The 19983-nt window shown below is 34.4% G+C and overlaps 1 protein-coding gene across 1 annotated transcript; it reads right to left on the reverse strand.

Annotated features, from left to right (window-relative positions):
* Positions 1-3637: 3637 nt before the first annotated feature.
* Positions 3638-14064, reverse strand: LOC118051925 (disease resistance-like protein DSC1). The gene is given in 10 exon segments (XM_073406600.1): positions 3638-3806; positions 3952-4260; positions 4381-4517; positions 4678-6135; positions 6239-6357; positions 6360-6450; positions 6452-6538; positions 6686-6994; positions 11705-12491; positions 13542-14064. Coding segments are annotated over 10 exon segments (3954 nt in total). The 5' UTR covers positions 14030-14064.
* Between the last annotated feature and the right edge of the window lie 5919 nt (positions 14065-19983).

Below are 19983 nucleotides of genomic sequence, written 5' to 3' on the forward strand. Positions count from 1 at the left end.
CCCATCAATTTTTATTTTTTTTTCAATTTAGTTATCAAAACTTTTATGATATAAATCTCAGGTTTGACAGGTTTAACCTGGTTTGAAGGATTAACTCAATTAATTTAGATTTTTTTTTCTTCATTAGTTTTTTTTTTCTGTTGGTTTTTTTCTCTTTTTCTTCATTAGTGTTATTATTAATATTATAAATATTATTTTTTAGGTCAGATGTTGCATCCAAATTTTAAGACTCTAGATATAGCTTTACAAAAAAACTTAAACACTTTTAAATTTTAGTTTTTTTTTTTATATTTTTATTAAAAAAAATTAACCCGCATCGCATCGCACGGGTAATATAACTAGTATATATATATTACCCGTGGAAGTGGGTAAGTTAGCTGGCAGGAAATGGAGAAAGAGTAGTGACCTCAGCCATTGAAACCCCTTTCTAGAATTGTTCCCAAGAAAATTCAGGAGATGGAGTAACTTTAACAAAACGGTGCGTAAATCAACTGAAGGAAAAAGACCCTAATTAGCTAATTGAAACGGTGCACTTTAAGGACAAAAATGAAACGGTGCGTAGGAGGGTGCAACGTCAATGTCAGTTTGAATTTGAAGGATTAATTTCTTCTTCTTTTCATCTTCTTCAGCTGGTAGTAGGGGTGTTCATGGTCCGGTTCGATCCGATTTTAACATAAAAATTCAACCGAACAGAAAAATACTATTCTTGTTAATATAACTCGAACCGAACCGAGAACCGGTTCAAACCGAACCGGTTTTGTTCGGTTCGGGTCGGTTTTTTAGCCTTAGAAACCAGAAAAACCGAAATCAATTAAATAAGAGAAAACTTGGCCAAATCACAATCACTTGACAAACTTGGCCGAATCACATTCAAAAAAATCCTTGTTGAAACCTTTGAATCCAAGCTCTCCGGTTGAGATCTGAAAGATCTCCCTTAATTGAATCATAATCACTGAATCTATCTATATTAAAACAACGATTTCAATAGCATCCCGTAAAGTAGAGAATAGAGGCAACAATATTTCAGAAAATGAGTTGCTTTAAGTCTTTCTTGTGCACAGAAGAGAGGGAGAAAGGGAAGGGTAAGGTCACTGGAAAAGGGAAAGGAGGGGAGAGGCAGGGAAGGAGAGAGCGGGGAAGGGGGGGATGGGTGGGGTTGCTGAAAAAGGGAAGGGGGTTATTTTTGGGGGGAGGGGGGATAATTTATTATTAGGTTTAGTGGCCGGGGGGTTAATTTTATTATGGAAAAGGGAAAAGGGAAATGGGGAAAAGCTGGAAAGGTTTTTGGGGAGGGGGGCGGGAAAGTTTTGGGGGGAGGGGGGGGATAATTTATTATTAGGTTTAGTGCGGGGGGTGGGGTGTTGGGTTAATTTATTATTAGGTTTAGTGTTTCTTTTTATATATATTTTTTAAATTCAATTAAACCGGTTCGGTTTGATCCGGTTTAATCGGTTTAAGCCTTCTTAAACCGGACCGAGTGGTTTTTTAAAATTTTTTAATCGGTTTTTCAGTTTTTTCTATGGTTCGGTTTTTTTCGGTCAATTTTTTCTCGGTTTTTTCGGTTTAATCGTTAGTCGGTTTTTTTTGAACACCCTAGCTGGTAGATAATTGCCTCTACTTGAAGCTGACCTTGTCCTCAAGGTTGAATTATGAAAACTGCAGCTTCAAATTCATCAGTTGAATTCCCCATCAGCAGGAGAGAGACCATCCCAATGAACTAGGACTTTGAGTGAACCGTCCATATTAAGTGGTCTAGAGGATTATATTAGGAATTTTGGAATTAATATTTATTTTTAATTTTATCCTTCAATATTTTATTTATTAGAAATTAAGGTCTTATTCTTTCTTCATTTTTCTTTCAATGGGGTTATTTCATTCTCATTTAATTTTTTTTGTGATCAAATAGAATCATTGAGACCTTTTACAATTATTAAAATGATTTTTTCCATGATATTGTTAATCCTTTATTTTTTGAAAGTTAGTCATTGTCAAAAGATTTTTAGTTCATTTTTTATTGTTGTTTTTTTTTTAATTATATTATCAAATTAATCCAACTGAATAAATAAACAAAAAGGATGTTAAAGTTATGTCACACTCTACTAAAATAAGAGATTAAACCTAAGAACTACTAAAGCAGCTTTCTAATTAATTAATGAGGTTATGGAAACCTTTTACAAAAGGTATAAGCTCACGTTTCACAGCGAAGATAGATTAGTTTTCTTGTTAGATGATGATTAATATGTAATAGACTAGCAAAAAAAAAAAAAAACATGTCTTTTTTCTCAGGGTCTTCGGATTAAGGACACTGTAGAGGTTTGGTATAAAAGGATGAAGAAGTAGAAGAAGAAAGTGTTTAGAATCCTTTACCCTAAGGTTCAAATATTTTTTTTTATATATATAAGCTCTCACAAGTTGCCTAGAGTTTATAGAGTTATGGGTATAAAGAACATTCTTCCTACCACATATGATTTTAGATTGTCATTAATATGAGTTTGTGATAAATATATATATATATATATAAGCAATTTTCCTGTAATTAGTTTTTTTAAAAGCATTTTTAAAACACAAAAACAAAATATGTTAAAAATAATTTATGAGTAATCTTGAGGGTTATATCTTAATTAATTCAGGTTCTAGATTTGTTTTTTTTTAATTACAAAGTTCAAGTCTCACAAACCTAAAATCATTATGTAAACTTCAAGTATAATTCAATAATAAATGAAGTCTAAGAAATACATTCAAAAATGATGGTGAATGAATATCCTAAAAGCACTCGTTGCTTTTCCCTTATCAATATAACTTTTAAAGTCGTTTAATAATTTTGATTATATATATTACCCTGCAAAGACTTTTTATGATGGTTTACTGTTAATATGTATTTTTAGTTAGTTTATAATAATTATCTTCTTGTTATGTGGCAGTGGCACACGTGATATGATGCAGTTTGCAGTTCGAGAGTGGATGATAACACTTAATTTTCTATTTTTTACAAACAATAGGTGGTCTGTAATTTAAAAAACAAAAAACATACATATCATCTACCACTTTAATTCAAAAACAATAAATAGATTAAGCCCTAATTACCGCACCCTCGTCGTGATCTCTTTCTTCTATTATCTATCTATCAATTAATTTGATGATAAAGTTTCATGTTTATTTCTATTTATAATTAATTGAAAAATAAAATCAATTCAAGTAGTGTATAATTACAGTACACGCACGATAAATGTTTTGCTAATTTTATTTTTATAATTATTATTTCTAAGTGTATTTTTAGGATTATAATTTATGATATTTTTTTAAAATATTTTTTATTTAAATATATATCAAAAAATATATTTTTTTTTTATATTAGCATATTAAAATTACTAAAAAAACACTAAAATAGAAGATTAACTTATTTTTTTTTAAGAAAAACACATTTTTAAAATACTTCCAAAATAAAATTTACTGCAATTTCAATTTCAAACAGCTCCAGATATCTTTATTTACATTTCAGCTGGTTACCTTTTGAAATGTAATCACACTTTCTGCTTAGAATAAGCAATGGATTTCAAATTAGTTGTCTAACATATTATACTACAGAAAGCTTTTATTGGAATACTTTCCATATAGTTCTTTCGGCCATGAAACAATTTCATTTGATTTCTTTGAACCTTTTAGGTCTCCGACTGTAAACCTTCAAGTCATTTGTGGTAGATTTCGCACCATTCTTGAAGCCACTTCCACCGGGTTCCGCCTCATTGTCACGCTTTGTTATCATGGCATCTCTTGTTTTTTCCCACGCCGGCATTAGTGAATTGTTCCTTTGGAAGATAAATTACACATAATTGTTGTAACAAGCTGTCAGATTCCGTTGGAGTTGCTGCAAATAACCGACGGTATGGCAAAGATAAAATCGCAATAGTTCTCTGCTTGGGTGTATAGTTTGGCGAACCCACACTTGCTCACATGACAATAATGCACAGGGGTTGGTGTCCATAATCTTCCACGGAGAATTCAACTGAGACTTCACTGAAATTACCATACCAAAAATCTTTTGTAGCATTCAAACAAGGATCATATCCAAGAAATAGGTGATCTGACTGGATAGATCGTTTGTGCAATGAGCCATAGTAACTGGCAAAGTAGCAATGGAGAACGCAGGGATCAGCATGGTCATTCTTGAAATGGTAAGTACATTTAACTTGGAATCCACCAGAGTCGTCATAAGATGGTTCGAATGCAACAACAGTGCACAGCATGAAACCCAATAACTCACTACCACAATCCAGTTAATGCAAGGGCTGATGCCGACCCAAGAAGAAAGGAGAGATTGGCTTTGGTTGTCAAGACTGGCTTTCCATTGGAGAAGAGCCTCAGCTTCTGTATTATAATTACCAAATGGTGAAGTTGGGGAGGAAGTGTGAAGGCAGCTGAATTGTCACAGAAGCAGCTGAATTCTGCTGCACAAACCACGCTGGAACTTTACATCCAGGGAAGCAAAAACTAGATACCCCAGCAGCTACTGATGAAATCTGCATCATGAAAAACATGCTCAACTCTACCTCCAATAAAAAACAAGAGAAGAGATTATAATACAGGATTGTACGGGGATTGCACGTGTGTGCATGCGAGCGTGCGTGCGTGAGTGCGTGTGTGTGTGTGTGTGTGACAGAGATAGAGAGAGAGAGAGACCTCATTGTAAAGTCTTTTGGCATATAGCTGAATTTTCAAGAGAGCATATGCCATGATATTGTTGCGTGCAGTCTCATCCAACATGAGACAATTAGTAAAGATGAATTCAAAAATGTTTCCATCAACTATAGTTGATGAGCTTGGGACTGTTCTCAGAGATGTGCAGCTGTGTGCATCTAGTTTTGCAAGCCGTGGGGGAAGTTTTTGTAATGATACAAGCCTCCAGCAATGGCGTAAGCCAAGATATTGCAGCTCAGAGAGTTCACTGATATTTTTAGGCAGTATAACAAAGTTGTTTCCACTCAGATCCAATGCTTCCAGTGAGGTTAAGCAGCCAAGACTTTTAGGCACTTCCAGTATTCCGCAACCACTGAGGTTTAGCTTGCGCAAATATTTTAAATCCACATCCTGCTCAAGCAATCGCAAGTCACCAAGATATTTTCCTTCCAAATATATACAATTTCCCAATTCTAAGCAACAAAGCCCCTTCAGATTTCTAATTGGTGAGGGTAATTTTTGTATGCCTGTCCTGCCCAAGTAAAGATATCTCAAAGATTCCATTGTCTCAAAAATTCCCGGGAATCTCTGAAATTGAGAGCAACCTGAGAGGTTGAGCTTTTGCAGAGATTTCAACTTGCAGATACTCCCAGGAAGAATCTTAAATTTTGTACAGTTTCGTAGATGCAATTCAACAAGTTTGTAAAAACACCCGATTGACGATGGGATTTCTTCTATTGTTGTCCCATCCAGATACAGCTCTTTTATATTACACGAAACATTTGGAAACTCTGTGATACTGGAGCAGCCAGAGAGAATAAGTTTCTCAAGATATGCCACCTCATAAATGGTACTTGGAAGATTCTTGAGCCTTCTACAGTTGGACAGATCCAAAGAAGAGATTCTCCAGAGATGACCAACAGAAAATGGAAATTCTTCTACTGCAGTTCCACTCAAGTATAAATACCTTGTATTCCCTGGTATGCTCGGAAACTTGGTGACATTTGAGCAGCCAGAGACATCAACAATAACAATAGACTTCAACAAACAAATACTGTCTGGAAGATTCCCAAGTTGTTTACAGTCCCTCAAATTCAAAGCAACGAGTCTACTCAGATGTCCAATAGATTGGGGAAGTTCTTTGATTGCAGTCTCACTGAAATTCAAATACATCACATGCTCTGTAGTCTCTGGGTACATCTTGAGATTTGAGCAGCCAGAGAGGTTAAGAGCCTTGAGATATTTCGATTTAATGATTCTTGGAAGACTCAAAAGGCTTGTGCAGCTTCTCAGATCCAAATCAACAAGCTTCTCTAGAAATTGAATAGATGAGGGAACCACTTTCAGAGTTGTACAAAATTGAAGATTCAATCTCTCAAGATTTTTAGCCTTTGATAGGTCTGGAATTGTAGTTAGATGCTCACAATTACTAAGGTTGACCTCTGTTAAATTCACAAGATTCTGCACCATCATTGTATTGATAACAAAAAAACATTAGTACCTGTACATTTTAAAATTCATTTGAAAGAGGAGAAAGATTACATGTGTAGTGACTAAACCATACCTGGTCCCCCTTCCAAAGTTCTCGAACCTTGCTGTGTGATAGGTTAAGTTCAACAAGGTTCTCTGGATGAAAATTGGATGACAAAGATTTCAGAGGGTATCCATCCCAATGGAGATACTCAACTCATCAGAAAGTGATTTGAGACCATTAGGAAGGTACACTTTACAGTTCTTTCCAACTTCAGAATTATAAATCTTGAGCAATCTAAGATTTATACATCCGCGCAAAAGCTTTAGAGCTTAACTTGATTTCTTTTATTTTAGAGGTGTCAAAGAATATCCCTTCAACCTTTTCAGTTCCCTAAAGATCACAGCAAGGAAAAAAATAAAGCATGATAAGTAACACAAATCCATGGTCATATGTGAATGCTTTCAAACTTCATAGACCAAATCTCTCAAAAGAAACAAGAAATGAAAGAAATTAAGCATTCGCATACATGACACTCACCATATTTTTTGTCAAAACTTGATTGACATCCCTAGGACTCCATAACCTACTACGTTTTCCCAGTTCTTTTATGGATTCTTGTCGGACAATTTCAAAAGCCATTTCTTGCACCAGATCATGCATTTCAAGCTTTCCATTTGAAATAGTAATAAGGCACCTTTCAGCAAGAAAAAAAACTCCAATATTTGTTGAGAAACCACAACCATCCAGTATTCTCTTCACGTAATCAATTTGCTTCCCTTTAAAGAAACACGCAATATCAAGAAATATGTTCTTCTCTTCATCACCAAGTGCATCAAAACTTACTTTCTGTTAGAATTATGAGATTTTGCCTTTAGAAAGATAGAATTAAGATCAGTTTTTCATATTTGAATTCTGTAACAGTTTATCTCCTTCAGGATTTGCAGCAGAAACATTCTGCTTAGTCTAGGATTTCAATTCCAATAATCTCTCAAGTTTGTTGAGAGTTCTAATGCATTTCAAGTTCTATGTAAGCCTATATATAGGCATTTGAAGTTAATGAAAATATTGATCTTTCTACTCAACTCTGCCATCTTAAATCTGTTACTTTTTCTTTACGTAAACTGTATTGTTTAAGTTTAATTCATTTCCATCAGTGGTATCAGAGCAAATAGATCCTACGGGCTGTGGGGCAAACAAATTTTTCTTTCTTTTGAGTGATAACAATAAGAGAAGGTGAGGCAAACACAGAGAGGGTGAGCGAAACACTTGAGAGTTATTTTCTTTCTGCTTTTTGTCAATGTCTTCTTCAAACAATATTGTATCTGCAATTCCAATTTTTAGTGGAGAACTCTATCATATTTGGGCTGTCAAAATGAGATTTTATCTAAGATCTCATGGCTTATGGAATGTTGTGGCAACCGATTTTGATCCTCCACCATTGAATGCAAATCCTACAATTGCTCAAATGAAAGCACATGAAGAAGAAAAACTCAAGAAGGACAAAGCCATTACCTGTCTTCATTCTGGTCTTGCAGATCATATTTTCACAAAAATTATGAATCTGGAAACACCAAAACAGGTATGGGATAAGCTTCAAGTTGAATTTGAAGGCAGCAGCAGAGTCAAAGCAGTTAAACTTCTTGCATTTAAGAGGGAATTTGAGTTGATGAAGATGAAAGACAATGAATCTGTCAAAGATTATTCTGGCAGATTAATGGATGTTGTAAATCAAATGAGGCTTCTTGGAAACACATTTGAAGATCATAAGGTAGTAGAAAAACTTATGATGTCTGTTCCTCAAAAGTTTGAAGCTAAAATCTCAGCAATAGAAGAATCTTGCGATCTGCAAAGTCTGACTATTGCTGAGTTAATTAGCAAACTTCATATTCAGGAGCAAAGAGTTCATATGAGAGATGATGAGGCAGTTGAAGGGGCTTTCCAAGCAAACAACAGGGAAAGGAGTGCTAGTAATCTACCAAGAAACAAACCTGTCAAGTATGCTAAAAGGAAATCAAGTATACCTTCAAAAAGACAGACTTTCTCACCATGTTCTTATTGCAGAAGAACTAACCATACTGAGAAAGATTGCTGGTTTAAGGGGAAACCTTCTCTTCAATGTTTATTCTGTAATAATCTCGGTCACAGTGAGAAATATTGCAGAATCAAGAAGAAGCAACCTCAGCAACAAATACAACAACAAGCAAATGTTTCTGAAGAAAGCAAAGATGAGGAGGAGCATTTGTTTATGGCAACACAAGCTAGCAATACCTCTTAACAGAATACATGGCTTATAGACAGTGGCTGCACAAGTCACATGTCCAAATTTCTGTCAATTTTCTCCTCTATTGACAGATCAGTTCAACCGAAGATTAAGCTGGGAAATGGAGATATTGTGCAAGCTAAGGGGAAAGGAACTATTGCAGTCAGCACAAATAGAGGTATTAAAACCATCACAAATGTTCTTTACATTCCTGAACTAGATCAGAATCTCCTTAGTGTTGCACAAATGCTTAAGAATGGTTATGAAGTCTCTTTTAAAGAGAAATTTTGCTTTATCACTGATACACATAATTCAGAGATAGCAAAAATCAAGATGGATGGTAATAGCTTCTATTTGAAGCTTGATGTTGTTAATGGACATGTGTTTAGTGCAAAGATTGATGAAAGCATTCTTTGGCACAAAAGATTCGGTCATTACAATCTTAATTCATTAAAGTTGTTGTATGATACTGGAATGGTAGAAAACATGTCTGCAATACATGTTACTGCTCATACATGTGGAAGTTGTGAACTGGGAAAGCAGCATCGACAACCATTTCCTAAAGGTATATCCAAAAGGGCAACACACATGCTGGAGCTGGTTCACTCAGACATATGTGGACCTATGAGCACAGCTTCTTTGAATAATAATGTGTATTTTATATTATTCATTGATGACTATAGCAGAATGACTTGGGTTTATTTTCTGGAAAACAAGTCACAAGCTTTATCTATGTTCAAAAACTTCAAAAGCATGGCTGAAACTCAAAGTGGTCAGAAGATCAAAGTGTTGAGAACTGATAATGGTGGAGAGTATATTTCGAAGGAGTTTAATGCTTTTTGTTCAGAAGCTGGAATTGTGCACCAGCTGACGACTCCTTACTCTCCACAGCAGAATGGAGTTTCTGAAAGGAAGAATAGAACAGTGATGGAGATGTCCAGATGTATATTGTTTGAAAAGAAGTTGCCAAGGTTTCTATGGGCTGAAGCAGTAAATACTTCAGTATACCTGCTTAATAGACTTCCAACCAAGTCTGTTCAAAACAAAACACCATTGGAGGCATGGTCTGGAGTCCGGCCTACTGCCAAACATTTAAAAGTGTTTGGATCATTGTGCTATTTTCATGTTCCATCTGCCAAAAGAGGAAAACTAGATGCTAGAGCAGAAAAAGGGATTCTTGTGGGATATGCAACAGAATCAAAAGGTTACAGAGTTTTCAATCTGAATTCAGCCAAAATTCAGGTTAGCAGAGATGTGCAATTTGATGAAAATGCCTGCTGGAATTGGGACTTAAAAGAAGTTCAACAGACTATCACAGCTGCCCTTGAATCACCAGTACAAAGTATTGATGATGAAGATCAACAAGCCATTGAAGCAACTTCAGATACAACAGTACTTAAGGTTAGACAACTGTCTGATGTGTATGAAAGATATAACCTTGTACATGGTGAGCCTACAAATTACTCTGAAGCTGCAGGAGATCCAGCTTGGATTGAAGCAATGAAATCAGAAATTGATTCCATTGAAAGAAATGGGACTTGGAGATTGACTGAAATTCCTGGAGATAAAAAGGCAATTGGAGTGAAGTGGGTTTTCAGAACCAAATTCAATCCAGATGGTTCAATCTTCAAACACAAGGCTAGATTGGTTGTTAAAGGTTTTGCTCAAGTTGCTGGAGTGGATTATGGAGATACTTTTGCACCAGTAGCTAGGCATGACACTAAGACTCCTACTTGCTCTTGCGGGACAAAAAGGATGGAAAGTTTATCATTTAGATGTGAAGTCTGCTTTTCTAAATGGTATACTACTTGAGGAAATTTATGTTCAGCAACCAGAAGGCTTTGTTGTTGCTGGTGATGAACACAAAGTTTACAAACTACACAAAGCTCTTTATGGTTTGAAACAAGCACCAAGGGCTTGGTACAGCAGGATTGATACTCATTTGATTCAACTAGGATTCAAAAGAAGTGAAAATGAAGCTACCCTATATCTGAAACAAGATGAAGATGGTTTGCAGCTGGTGATATCACTCTATGTAGATGACATGCTAGTTACTGGCAGCAATGCAAAGTTGCTGGAAGAGTTCAAAACTGAAATGCAAGATGTTTTTGAAATGTCTGATCTTGGCATTATGAACTACTTTCTTGGAATGGAAATACATCAATGTAGTTCGGGTATTTTTGTTTCACAAAGGAAGTATGCTGTTGATATATTCAAGAAGTTCAAGCTTGAGTCATGCAAAGAAGTAGCAACTCCTTTAGCACAAAATGAGAAAGTTTCAAAGAATGATGGTGAGAAACTTGAAGATCCCTCTGGATTTAGAAGCCTAGTGGGCAGTTTGCTATACTTGACAACAACTAGACCTGACTTAATGTTTCCAGCTGGTTTGCTGTCAAGGTTTATGAGCTCACCTAGCAACATTCACATGGGAATTGCTAAAAGAGTGTTGAAGTACATCAGAGGAACAACTGATCTTGGCATCTGGTATTTGAAGACAGGAGGAGTAAATCTGATTGGTTATGCAGACAGTGACTGGGCAGGGAGTGTTGATGACATAAAGAGCACCTCTGGATATGTTTTTAATATTGGTTCAGGTGCAATATGTTGGAATGCAAAGAAGCAAGAGGTGGTGGCACAATCAACAGCTGAAGCAGAGTATATCTCCATGGCAGCTGCTGCAAATCAAGCAATTTGGTTGAACAAATTGCTTGCTGATTTGGGTCAAGAACAAAGCTCACAAACTGAGCTTCATTGTGACAATAAATCTGCCATTGCTATTGCTCTAAATACGGTTCAACATGGCAGAACCAAGCACATCAATGTGAAGTTTCATTCTATAAGAGAAGCTGAGAAGAACAAGCTTATAAAGCTACACTACTGTCCAACAGATGTTCAACTTGCTGATATAATGACTAAAGCTCTTCCTAGATCAAGACTGGAATTTCTAAGGATGAAACTTGGTTTGTCTAAGGCAAGTCTCAAGGAGGAGTGTTAGAATTATGAGATTTTGCCTTTAGAAAGATAGAATTAAGATCAGTTTTTCATATTTGAATTCTGTAACAGTTTATCTCCTTCAGGATTTGCAGCAGAAACATTCTGCTTAGTCTAGGATTTCAATTCCAATAATCTCTCAAGTTTGTTGAGAGTTCTAATGCATTTCAAGTTCTATGTAAGCCTATATATAGGCATTTGAAGTTAATGAAAATATTGATCTTTCTACTCAACTCTGCCATCTTAAATCTGTTACTTTTTCTTTACGTAAACTGTATTGTTTAAGTTTAATTCATTTCCATCACTTTCAACATATTATAAATTTTCAGCTGAGGATTTCTTTCAAGTTTATTCAATGCATTTTCCCAGTCCTCTTTCCTTAGGTCAAAAAGAAAGGAACCCAAAACTTTAAGAGCCAATGGGTTTCCTTTAGCATAATTTACTGCCCTGATTGATAGGCCCATATAATCTTTTGGAATGTGGTTTCCTTTGAAGACAGACAAACTGAAGAGTTGACGAGCTTCACTGCAATTTAATTCCTCGACCTCATATATTTCATCAGCCACATTCTTAAGCACTTGTCTATCTCTGGACGTTACAAGAATTCTACTTCCTGGACCAAACATATCATGCCTTTCAATTAAACATTCCACTTGTTCTACATCATTCACATCATCTAGAACAGTTAAGACTTTTTTGTGCCGGATCCTTTCCTTGATTAAAGTGGATCCCATGCGTGGAGTGTCAATACGTAGATTTTCCTGCTCTAATACTCTGGAAAGGAATTCCTCTCGCAAGCGAATCAAGCCACCACATTCTTCCGATTTCTCTCTTACATTGGTAATAAAACAGCAGCTTTCATATTGACTTGAAATACTGTTGAAAACAGCTTCAGCAATGGTTGTCTTACCTATACCACCCATGCCCCATATTCCGATTATACGAGCTTCAGATGATCTAATGCATAAAAGTGTTTTGAGTCGTTCAATGCGTGAATCTATCCCAACTAGGCCCTTAGAATCACCTAATGATGTGTGGTTCAATTTTTTCAAAATGAATTGCACAATTTCACTTACAAGTTTGGACTCGGGCCTGCCAAATACAAGGAACAAGCGTTAGTAAAACAAAAGTTATCCAAAAAAAAGTAAATAGAATAATGAAGATAACGCAGTACCTTTTTATTTTATTTTATTTTGTTAAGAGTTCATTTGGAATTTTTGTGATCATTACGCTTGTAGCAACTAAGTCAAATTTCTTAAATTTATAATGTTTCTTGAAATTCACCCCAGTGCATAGCATTTTTAAGGCTCATTTAGAAGTCCCAGGAACATATACAATTTAAAAGTTATAATTTTGCACAAGTAAACCCACAAGAAGTGCGGTGACACAAGACTGGGCAATTAAGTTCCACCACAGTAATAGTCCTTCTGTGGATTCAAATTAACATGGGAATCAGTTTTAAAAGCTCAAACTGAGATATTATAACCTTTAAGTGAAATAAATTTATGCTTTTTAAAGTTATTATCCTAAACTGGAAAACATAAACTAATTAAATTGCTAAAGAACATGTCAAAGGACTGCCCCTTTTAAGCGACTATACTAAATGACCATTTCATGATGAGCAAGTATAATTTGGTTTGCATACTGAATAATGCTAGAAATACTTAATTCTGATATAATTGATGTGTTACCTCAAAAAGGATCGAGTAACTTCACCTAACTAAACAATGTACTAAGCTAGTAATTCGATAATTGCCAAGTGTTGATTCTTAAAAAACTTTTATTAGTAAAGAACAATGGCAGATTCTGTTACCGCGTTCAAAAACATTTAGCCCCTTTGTCTAATTAGTGTTTTGAAATTTAATGTGGAACGGTAACTCCATCATTTCAAGGGCAGCTAAAAATAAAGAAACTTGCATTCTTTCAAAATTCTTAAAAGTGCAAAGTAAGGGAACTTTATTGTTCTTATTTATTTTCCAACCCTTAGCTAGTTCCATACCCATTGGAAATCAGCCTTTTTAAGATTATGCATAATTTTAGCTATATTAGAAAATGGGCATGCTAAAAATGGCACAAATAATACTTATATTCACGTATTCAAGTGAAACCTGCAAATGGTATAGAATAGAGAGAAAAGGTTACCTAGTGACTTGTGAATCCCATCCAGAAATATTGGCCGCATTTGTCAAGTCAGCTCTCCAGCTTGAAACCTTGTCCATCTTCCATTTAAAATTTCTTTCAAGTTTAGCAAATGCATTTCCAAAACTCCCTCTCTGTTCATCCACATCAGATGGGTCTACATGATAAAAAACTGGTAAAACAATCTGCCCACATGTTCTCTTGCATTCCAGTATCTTCACCAATTCATCCACACACCACGGCGAAGATGCATAGTCTTTTGAGAATATCACTACTGAAATTCTTGAATCTTCAATTGTTCTCAACAGTGCAGGTTCAATTTCTTCACCCCTTTCAAGATCATTATCTATGAAAGTCTTGATTTGTTTACGACATAAGGCATCATAGAGATGGCTGGTAAAATTGTCACGAGTATCCTTGCCTCTAAAACTGAGGAATACATCATACTTCCATTGTTGAGCAGTTGTAGAAGAAGATGCCATATCCGACATTCACTAGCTTGTGCAGAAAATCACTTGAAATTAAAAGTTCACTGATGCTCTCTTTTTCACCTAGTAAAGAAAAATTAAGGATATAAATCACAGTCGATAACACTAAACAACAGTCGAGAATTTTAAGAGAAGGACAAATCACTAAACTCATTAAACACTAAACGCTGAAAACCACCTTACAAATATCAAGGATTCAAAAATTTTATGGGAATGCTTGCAGTTAATGGACTAGAAAGTTAGAAACCATGCTCAAATTTAGGCTTACGCTCGATAATTTGATAAGAAAATAACTTTTTTACTTAAATCTCAGCAAATAAATCTTTCATTCAGCTAAACTCAAAGGCAAACCGTGAGACTTGGAGCTTTACAGCACGCTTCATTTATCAAATAAACATGCAATCTCAATCAATAAACCCACAGAGAGTTGATAATTGAAATAAAGAAACAAACAAAACAGACCCAATTCTCAAACCTTAAAACTAACGGTAGCATCAGTTTGAGTACTACTAAGTGGAAAGAAGAAAAGAGTTTGGACTTACAGAGTGGATACAGGAAAGACAGTAAGAGGGTCCGGCAGCAACTTTCTTGTTTGATGTTTCAGTCAGCCAAGAAACCATAGAAGAGAAACAACACTGATTCTTGTTTCCAAACAAGGGACCGAGAACGTCACAAGATGATCTTTTCCATGGAAAATGGATACGCAAAGAAGACTTTGGGGACTCAAATGTCAATGCCTCGTCCTTTTCTATCACCGAGGACGCATTAAATTTGGAACGGCTATGTTGGGGTTAAAAGGGAAGACAATTCCTAACTATTGGTCAGGTAGTTTACTGGCGAAGAGACATATCTTTAAATTTTTTTAAAAATGATTTGTATAAAATCTATTTTTTTTAATATATCTTATTATTTTCAGATTATTCAAAAAAAAATATTATCATTTGTTAAAATATATATATATACTCAAAAATAATTTTTTAAATCTGAAAAAAAATGACAAGTGTCATTGGTCTCTCTCTTAACTATATCTTTCACACTATTAAAATCTCAACAAATTATTTAATTTAATATAATTAGAGTCAAATTTAATAATATAATTATAAAAATGATATTATTAATTGATTTTTTTTTTAATTTAAAGCATCAAAGATTAACTTAAAATAATAATTAATAATCAAATAATTATGTATATCCAAATTTCTTTCAAATCTCAAAAGCAACCAAGAATATATATTTTTTAACTATTAAAAACTCACATGTGTGATTGTGAATGTAGTCAAGATGAGAATAAAAAAAATGAGATGTAACCATTAAAAGATGAGCTAAAAAAAACTTATAATTAGATGGCTTGCCCCAACTCTTCAATTTTACATTTTCTTTTTAAGAGAATATTTTGTATTTTAAAATTTGAAAAAAAAATTAATTTTTTTATTTTTTTTTCAAATTATTTTTTTATTTTCAAATTTTTTTGACATGCTAATATCAAAAATAATTTTTTAAAAAAATATATATTATTTCAATACATTTCTAAACAAAAACTATTTTAAAAAATAATTTTTACCACACTCGCAAACAGACACTAGACTATTTGCTTAAAATATTAAAATATTTATTTGTTTAAACTTAGAAATATTTGTTTAAAAAATTAAAATTATTTCAATACACTTATAAACAAAAAGTATTTAAAAAAAACAACTTTTACTACTTTCACAACCTCATTGTTTGTTTGAAATTTTTATATGTTTAAATAAAAAAAATATTTATTTCTCATAAAGCATTTTATCAGAAAATATTTGCTTAAAATTGATTATATGTTTTTAAAAAATCAAAATTTCAAAATTACTTGAGAATAAAATATTTTTAGAAATAAAAAAGAATACATTAACCTTAAATTGGTACATGAAATGAACACCATCACTTATAAATAAAAAGAAAAACCCAATTGTCATATTAATTATGCCTTCTCTTTTTTCTCCTGCGAATAACAACAACAAAATAATCATCTCATCTTATGTCAAGGTCACATAACCTTTCTCTCTTGGCTTGGAACATTGCTTCCAATCCATTATTCTCATGCAGTAGACGGACCTCACACTCAACTACTTGACAAAGATCTAATGGTAAGAGATTATCGCCCATATCTTCTACTTGGAATTCAATTGAGACCTCATTGTATATACTAAACATACCTTTTTCTTTGGCAACCAAACAGGGATCAAATCTCATAACTATGTTTTCTAAGTTGATGTGCCCTCTCATCAAACTCATCATAGAGATAGCGATAGAGATCATGGCTATCGCCGTGCTCATTGCGCATGTGATATGTGCATTTAACTTGCAACTCAAAGTTGAAAGAATCAGATGCAATGACAGCGCAAAGACAGAAACCCAAGAACTCGTTATTGGCCCAATGTGAAGATTGCTGGCATGTTACTGTAGATCCCCAGCTTTGATGGCTAAACCACTCCGGGGTTGCATCTTCAGGGAGGCAAGAACTAGATATCCTTTTTGAAAATTGGGCTCCTGTTAACACAATTAAAGTAGCATCTTTTTAAAATGAGACGAAGGAAAGAAAAATGTATATAAGAGGTTTGAGAAACAGACTTGAAGGTACGCCAAGAATTTAGAGGTCCTATGCATGACAGAATAATCCCATCGTATGCCTTGGGACCTTGCTCTCTTGGCTTGGAACCTTGCTTCCAATCCATCTCCATCCAGATGATGAAAACGAGAGAAGCCTAGCATGATCAAATCAAAATGATGTATCCCATCTTCATATAGTAGACGGACCGCACACTTGAGTACTTGACAAAGATCTAATGGTAAGAAATTATCGTTCATATCTTCTAGTTGGAATTTAACTGAGACCTCATTATACTCACTTAATATGTCTTTTTTTTTTGGCATCCAAACAGGGATCAAATCCCACAAATATGTGATCTGAGTTAATGAGCTTCTTATCATACCAACCATGGAGATAGCAATAGAAATCATGACTATCACCATGCTCATTGTGGAAGTGATATATGCATTTAACTTGCAAACTATGGTTAAAAGAATAAGATGCAATGACAGCGCAAAGAAAAAAATCCAAGAACTTGCTATTAGCCCAATATGAAGGTGGCTGGAATGTTACTGTAGATCCCCAATTTTGATGGCTAAACCACTATAGAGTCACAACTCCAGGAAGGCAGAAATTATATGCCCCTTCTGGAATATCAGGCAGCTGTTAACACAATTCAAATAGCATCGTTTTAAAATGAAAGGTGGCAACTAAAGGAAAACAAAGATGTATATCAGAGGTTTAAGAAACAGACATGATGTTATAATCTTTTGGTATAAAGTTGAAATTTCAATAATAAGTATGCCAAGATTTGATTGGTCTCAAGCAACCTCGAGCAATTAGTGAAAATGAATTCAAAAATGTTCCCCTCAATTACAGTTGATGAGCTTGATTCTAGATAATTCAACCTCTCGCAATTCTCTGCATCCAACTTTGATAGCCCTTGTGGAAGCTCCGATAATGATTCAAGTCTCTTGCAATTTCTTAATTCTATGTATAGTCTGAAAATCGTTTCCACTTATATCAAACACTTCCAGTGACGATAAATGACTAAGATTGTCCAGTACTTCCGATAGACTACAACCATCTAGATTTAGCTTACATAAACAATCTAAATCCACGCATCTCTTGGGCAATTGCAAGTCAACAATACATTCAATGTCTTTCAAATATTGGTAGTTTTCCAACTTCCAAGTAGGCAAGTCACTTGAGATTTCCAATTAATGAAGGCATCTAGAAGAATTATTAAAATAATTTTTATTTTATTTTTTACATTAACATATTAAAATTATTAAAAAAACTCTAAAACTGAAACACTAATTTATATTTTAAAAAAATATATTTTTAAGAAGTGTTCAAAATAAAATTTATTGCAATTTCAAACGGCTTTAAAATATTTTTATTTACATTTCAGCTGTTACTTTTTGAAATGTAACCACTTTCTCTTGAATAAACTAGTGGATTTTCAAATTAGTTGTCAAACAAGACAACCAGCGTTCAAATTAATTGTCAAACAAATTAGCTGTCAAATTAGTTGTCAAATATACTAGTTTTGGACTCAGGCCAACCAAATACAAGGAACAAGCGTTAGTAAACGGAAGTTATCCCAAAAAAAAAAGTAAATAGAAATAATGAAGATAATGCAGCATCTTTTTATTTTTTATTTTTTTGTTCAGATTTCATTTGGAATTTTTGTCATCATCACGCTTGTAGAAACTATCTCAAATTTCTTAAATTCATGGGTTCATTAAAAAAATTAAAGTTTTTAATATTTCATGTGAAAAAATTAAAAAAATAGCTGTGAATATCAAAAACGGCACTGTGTTCCCATTACTATTCATCTTTTCTCACCCGACCGAAACGGACACCCACCGCCGCACAGCCATTACTTCTGCAATTATCACACTTTATGGTTGGAAGAAACGACATTGTTTTTTCTAGCTATAAAAGCCATGGAACGACTGAGCACAGGGGAACAAAAAAAGAGCCACGAACAAGGGCGGGAAAAAACCCAGGGGACAGAAAAACTGGAGCAGGGATGACAAAACCGAGGGGCTGAGGGGAGAAAGAAAAAGAAAAACTGGAGGGAAAGGAACCAAAAGCTAAACCCAGACAAAAAAAACAGGGAAAATGAGAAGAAAACACAGAACCGGGGAAATAAAAACAGAGTATAAATCCAGAGAAATAATACGTAGAGACAGGGGAAGAACAAGAGAGAAGCAATACACAAAGACGAGTATTGGCTCTACCACTGCCTTCGTCCCTGCAAACAACAAAAACCCAGAATCAAAGCAAATTCCCAGCAGGCCGGCCTCTTCATCATCTTCTCGGTTTCAAAAATCGCTGGACAAACAAAAGGAGCAAGCAGACAAGTGAACATAGAAGGAAGATAAAGGGGAGCAATAGGCGAGAATCCATCCGCGCTGCAAGCATCTTTGCCTCCCGAAACAGGTACGCTCTTTCCTTTCTCCTTTCATTCTCTGCATATTGTGTTTGTAAACACTGTGCGAAGGTAATTTAATTACCTTCGCACAGTGCAGCACGCGTGAATTTACTTCACGCGTGAAAGGTCTAGCCCAGCCCATGTGGGCTGAGCTGGGCCCAGCCCCAAAAAAAAAATTTAGAAAAAATAAAAAATGTAGGAAAAAAATAAAAATATGTATCATGAATAAAAATAATATAAATTTATTGATTTATTCACTGACACTAGAGTCAGGAATAAAAAATATCGGTTTAAATTTATATTATTTTTATTCGTTGTATTTTTATTTTATTTAGATAGACAAAAATAAAAAATATGTCCATGCGTAAAAATAAATTTATTTTTATTTATTTATTTACTGGCGCTAGAGTAGGGAATAAAAATATTGATCTATTTTTTTTTTTTCATAGCTATGAATTTTTTACCAATGCCAGAGTTGGAATTATTCGAGCTCGAATATTCACTGATGTCAAATTCAGGAATATTATAAACAAATCATCACAACATAAACTAATAAACATTTAGCAATTTAAGACAAAACCAGCAATGCAGTCTGCCTTAGGCAGAACGTTTAAGGGGTGATAATATCTTCCCTTTTATGTAACCAATCCCGAGCCATAGAATATCTGTTGATCAGTTAGGGTTCCTAGTGACCATAATACTAGGTAGCGACTCCTCAAACAACACTATTTTTTCTAAAAGAACCAGATGTCAGAAATCTGTTCTTTTTTCATAATAAAGAATAATTTTTAGGGCTGCCGCAATGTCGGGTGCGACACGCGTCATCAATAAAGGTCTTGATTTTCTCACGACACAAGCATTATAGAGATGGCTGGTAAATTATTGCGCGTATCCTTGCCTCTAAAAACTAAGGAACAACATCATACCTTTCCATTTATGAGCAACAGCTGA

The sequence above is a fragment of the Populus alba genome, chromosome 19, assembly GCF_005239225.2.
Source record: "Populus alba chromosome 19, ASM523922v2, whole genome shotgun sequence".
NCBI classification, from domain to species: Eukaryota; Viridiplantae; Streptophyta; class Magnoliopsida; order Malpighiales; family Salicaceae; genus Populus; species Populus alba.